Raw genomic sequence first — 5,657 nt, 5'->3', positions numbered from 1 at the left:
TTTATAACTTTTCATGAATTCATTCGGTGACATTTTGTCCACAACTAAAAAATTCCGGAAAACTAAAAAAACCAAGAGCCAGAAAACCCGAATAAACCGATTGTTTTTATGAATTGTTAAAAGCCCATTCGTTCCATTGGGCCTAGTAAAGGAATCCGTTCAGCCCATAAAAACAATGCGTCCGCGCGCTTAGCTATTAGAGGATGCCGCTCTTTTGTAAAGAGAGAGCAACACCTACGTTCGTTTGGTTATCGAGTCTCCTTCTCTCTCTCTCTCTCTGACCTTTCCCCTTTCTCCGCGAAACTCGAAGTAATAACAACACAAATGGCGTAATTAAATAAATATCTCTCTTCTTCTTCTTCTTCTCCAATTCGATGCAATAGTCACTTCAATCAATCTAGGGTTTTCGATTTTTTCTTCATGTGAATTTGTTTTTTTCTCTTTCAATTTTTTTTCGATCCAGTAAGATATTCGCAATTCTCCGAGGATGAAGCGCGATTTCGACGAAATCTCCGAGGAAGAGTGGTCGCAGCACTCTTTTAACGCTTCGCGAGTTCTTAAACGACCAAGGACTCCGAAGAGGACTCGTCCTCCGTCAAACCCTTCGCCTTCGATTGAGTCTTTTGCGTTCAGGAGACCTTCAGCGACGGCGACGAATGAGAGCAACAGCAGCGATGGTGATTGTGTTGAGATTGAGGATTTAGGTGATTCGGATTCGGAGGTTAAGATTGTGAATGGTGAGGATTTGTTGTTGGAGGATGAGGAGGAAGAGGAAGTGGAAGAGACTAAGGTTGTGATGCGAGCTGCTAGAGTTGGTAGGAGATTTGTCATTGAAGATGAAGAAGCTAGTGATGATGGGTTTGGTGATGAAGCTGAGAGTAGTGCTAGTGAGGAAGAATTTGGAAGAGGAGGAGGAGGAGGCGGGAGGAGAGGTGAAGATGAAGATGTTGTTGGGAAGGCACTACAAAAGTGTGCTAAAATCTCAGCGGATCTTAGGAAGGAGCTTTATGGTACATCTTCTGGGGGTACTACTTGTGATAGATACTCTGAAGTTGAAACTTCCACTGTTAGGATTGTCACTCAGGTACTTAAGTTTCTATATTTTTAAGTGTTTGCTCGAATTTGGGTGAAGTTGAAGCTTCTGTTAACTGGGTTTTGAAGATTTTTTTGCTGTTCTATTCATGCATACAACTAACTTTGCTGGATTTTTTATTGTCTGCATGACTCAGTTAGAAAGTAGTTTGCTTTGAGATATGACTTAGAATGTGTTCCTTAGCCATTTGGAAATTAGAGTTTGATTAGTATGTTGTGGCATTCTTTGATTGGTTGGTTTAGGGTTTACCGTCTTGTTAACTTAACTCATATACTTTTGGTGTTGATTATGTGATGATCACAGAATGATATTGATGAAGCCTGTAAAGCAGAGGATTCTGATTTCCAGCCTATACTCAAGCCGTACCAGTTGGTTGGTGTTAACTTTCTTCTTCTGTTGTATAAGAAAGGAATTGAAGGAGGTAAATATTTACTTGTTTCGACCTGTTAAACTCTTTAGCGTAAATGTCACTTTGCAACTGACATTTCTGTTTATTGTAGCCATTCTAGCTGATGAGATGGGTCTTGGAAAGACCATTCAGGTGCATTGTACTCTGTTATTACTGGATGAGTTGTCTTAGTTTCTTTATCTTATCAATACTAATGTCGCTCTCATTTTCAGGGAATCACTTATTTAACCCTCTTAAACCACTTACACAATGACCCTGGTCCTCATTTGATTGTATGCCCTGCCTCTGTCTTGGAAAACTGGGAGAGAGAACTTAGAAAATGGTGTCCATCATTTACTGTACTTCAATACCATGGGGCTGCGAGAGCTGCCTATTCAAGAGAATTGAATTCTTTGTCAAAAGCTGGGAAGCCACCACCATTCAATGTGCTTCTTGTCTGTTACTCTCTGTTTGAACGGCATAGGTGAAACTTGGCACTACTCTCTTGATTCCGTACTTGCTTTTTGGCTTTTCCTGTTACTCACAGATGTTGGAATTTTACAGTGAACAACAGAAAGATGACCGAAAAGTACTAAAACGATGGCGTTGGAGCTGTGTTTTGATGGATGAGGCGCATGCTTTAAAGGATAAGAATAGTTACAGGTGGAAAAATTTGATGTCTGTGGCCAGAAACGCAAACCAGCGTCTTATGCTTACAGGAACGCCTCTGCAAAATGATTTGCATGTATGGTTTGGTTTCTTTCATATGTTCAAGATCTAATTAACTAGTATTGAGGATATAGAATAATTATCCTTGCATGTGTCTATGCAGGAACTATGGTCGCTTCTGGAATTCATGTTGCCTGATATATTTACTACAGAGAATGTTGACTTGAAGAAGTTGTTGAATGCAGAAGATACTGAGCTGATTACTCGAATGAAATCTATTCTAGGTCCTTTCATCTTGAGGCGTTTAAAATCCGATGTCATGCAGCAACTTGTTCCGAAGATACAACGGGTATGAGTCTACGCCCAATTGAGTACAATATATTATTAATCTATAAGCTGCAAATCTCAATCAATTTCTCATCAATCCAATGCAGGTTGAGTATGTATTAATGGAGAAAAAGCAGGAAGATACATATAAAGAAGCCATAGAGGAATATCGTGCTGCTTCTCAAGCAAGGCTTGTGAAGCTTTCATCAAAATCCTTGACTTCTTTAGCCAAGGCACTTCCAAAGCGTCAAATTTCAAACTATTTTACTCAATTCCGGAAGGTAGTCATTTTCAGCTACTACTAATACAGTCCCCTTTGTGCCAAATGAGTCTATTCTTAATGTCTTACTAAATTTTGATGGTCCAGATTGCAAATCATCCATTGTTAATTAGGCGAATATACAGCGACGAGGACGTCATTCGCATCTCCAGGAAATTGCACCCAATTGGTGCATTTGGATTTGAATGTTCCTTGGAAAGAGTCATCGAAGAAGTTAAGGGTTACAACGATTTCCGTATCCACCAGGTAAATTTTCTCCTGTCCAAAAGCTATTCAAAATCCATAAACAAACATCTTATGCAGTTTAACAAGCTAACTTGTTTCTTTCCATAGCTTTTGTTCCAATTTGGAGTTAACGATACCAAAGGAACTCTCTCAGACAAACATGTGATGCTCTCAGCAAAATGTCGGGTAAGTATATTCTTCTTCATTCTTAAAAGTCTTCTTTGTAGAAAACCGAATAAGTATAATTAACCTCGTTAGCGATCTAACTGTCCCTTTTATTTATCAGACATTAGCTGAGCTTCTCCCTACAATGAAGAAATCCGGCCATCGGGTTCTAATTTTTAGTCAATGGACATCGATGCTTGATATCTTAGAATGGACGCTAGATGTAATTGGCGTTACATATCGAAGACTTGACGGCAGGTAAATAGAAAGAAGAGTAGTAAATTGTCATTTTTTTTTATGATTCTGCAAAAAGGAAGAAGCTTAAAGTCATTTTTTATTTTTTTTGTTTCATACAGTACTCAAGTCACAGATAGACAAACCATAGTCGACACATTCAACAACGATACATCGATCTTCGCTTGCCTGTTGTCAACTCGAGCAGGTGGACAAGGTCTGAATTTAACCGGGGCAGATACAGTAATAATTCACGATATGGATTTTAATCCACAGATTGACCGACAAGCTGAAGATCGATGCCATCGTATCGGTCAAACAAAACCAGTCACTATCTTCAGGTTTGAGCTTTAAAACCATATCCTCCTCATTCTTTAATTTTATAGTTTGGTTTTGAGTTAATATATTTGATTGGGTTTGATTTATGTCACTAGTCTATACTCACCATTATCTGTAATAACACTGGCAATGCTGGTACAGACTGGTGACTAAATCGACGGTTGATGAGAACATCTACGAGATTGCGAAGCGGAAACTTGTTCTTGATGCGGCGGTTTTAGAATCCGGAGTTCACGTAGATGACGATGGAGACACGCCTGAGAAAACCATGGGAGAGATTCTTGCTTCTCTTCTCATGGGATAACATTATTTATTACCTTTTTGTTATGTTTGTTTTGAGGTAAAATTAGCCAAGAAACAAAGTTAATGTGTTATTGGAAACAAAGTGTAACACTAGCTATTAGACTTGAGAGGTTATCATTAGATCACAATAGTTATATTTCTTCTACTCCCGCATGTAAATCAAGAACCCAAAACTTCCTTCTTCAGACCTAAAGGTCTCAATTGTTTCAAACAATGTTTTGTGTTTGCATCTACAGTATTCTACTTGAAAAACCAATTCAGAGTAAAGACAAATGGACGATAAATGTGGATTTGATTGGTGGCGTGTCACAGTGATCCGATGAAGTGAACCATCAGGATAGGTGGGTCTCTTTGCTCATCAAAGATTGCATAAAGGAGTACGTGACCTAGCTTTTAAGTGTTGGTGTCAAAAGTGGATACCTCTCGTCATGATTAAAGCTCTCGAGCCGTAATTCATATTAAGAGTTTAATACACAAATCTCAGTAGATTGTTTTCTCATTGTCTTTTTTCTGAATCCTAACAAAGAACTAGCTCTAATTGGGACTTGGTTCAAAGAATGTCTGAAAAAAAAAGGCCAGTCACATAGTTATTACTTAATGATCACTATATTATACGATTGAATCATTCAATCTGGTAATGGTATGCAAAGTAACTCAAGTAAAAATCAATAAGACCATACTAGAGTAGTTTTTATTATCTTTAGCAACTGGCAAGGCACGTTTTGAAGGTGTTCATGTAGACATGTACATTCAAAACTTGAATTTGAACCAGGGAACTAGGGCCAACCGGAACCTTGTTGCAATATGTATAGTGAGAAAACAAAATCGTCGTGTACAACTATTAAAGTCACATGATAAAGAGAAAGCAACCAGCTTTTGTCTGCCATAATAATTTGAAAAAAAAAAACATTTCTCCTTTTAAAAAAAACTATTGCATTTAGCAGTATTATTATAGCCACATATTATGATTTTATTTTGTTTGTAAAAAAGAAAAATTATAATTTTATTTTGACAACACCCAATTTTTATTTTATGCAACCAGTAATGTTATTTTTTTTTCATTTAGGTACGATAAAGCCTCTATCCGTGACTATTCCACTTGTTGTTACCTTTTTTGCGTGGCCACTATCATTGTGAATTCCACAAAATCTGACTGAGTTAATTATTTACTTTTTTTCTTTTATATACGTTTTTTTGTTTCTTTCTGAAACAAATTTTGGTTTTATTGATCAATTTGGAGAATGACTTGTCGAAACGGTAGAATGCCTATGGCGTGTCTTGTCACACCTTACATGATGGACCAGAATTTTACATTCATGAAAGTGTCGGTAAAGCAAATAAATGGTCAAATTCACAACACTCTTGTTAAAATCAAAAGTGAATACCTCCAAAAATAAAAATAAATTATTATTCCATATGTGAAAAGAAAATCATTGATTACACCTCTTTACTCTCTATATAGTTGTGCCATTGATTTTTCTCATTACCAACACACTTGAAGTCTAAATTTTTTTTTTTTTTTTTGAGCAAACTCTAAAAATATTTAGTCTCTCTATCTCTCTGAAAATGAAGCTCTCTATGCGTTTGATCTCAGCTGTTCTCATCATGTTCATGATTTTTGTCGCCACAGGTTT

General features: G+C 37.2%; 1 protein-coding gene across 2 annotated transcripts; it reads left to right on the top strand.

Moving 5' to 3' along the window:
• Positions 1-232: 232 nt before the first annotated feature.
• LOC104773116 (protein CHROMATIN REMODELING 19) lies at positions 233-4,237 on the top strand. 2 transcript variants are annotated; one of them, XM_010497663.2, is made up of 13 exons: positions 233-329; positions 464-1,084; positions 1,397-1,514; positions 1,594-1,634; positions 1,715-1,965; positions 2,046-2,226; positions 2,314-2,499; positions 2,585-2,758; positions 2,845-3,003; positions 3,091-3,168; positions 3,269-3,405; positions 3,504-3,722; positions 3,862-4,237. In XM_010497663.2, the coding sequence occupies exons 2-13, from the start codon at positions 488-490 to the stop codon at positions 4,022-4,024; spliced, it is 2,304 nt and encodes a 767-aa protein (XP_010495965.1). In that variant the 5' UTR covers positions 233-329; positions 464-487; the 3' UTR covers positions 4,025-4,237. The 2 variants fall into 2 exon arrangements, with proteins under 2 accessions (XP_010495965.1, XP_010495966.1); XM_010497664.2 differs by having other exon boundaries at positions 237-309.
• The last annotated feature ends 1,420 nt before the right edge of the window (positions 4,238-5,657 follow it).

This window comes from Camelina sativa, unplaced genomic scaffold (assembly GCF_000633955.1).
Source record: "Camelina sativa cultivar DH55 unplaced genomic scaffold, Cs unpScaffold00456, whole genome shotgun sequence".
Taxonomy (NCBI): domain Eukaryota; kingdom Viridiplantae; phylum Streptophyta; class Magnoliopsida; order Brassicales; family Brassicaceae; genus Camelina; species Camelina sativa.
This window is presented reverse-complemented; position numbering and strand designations above follow the sequence as displayed.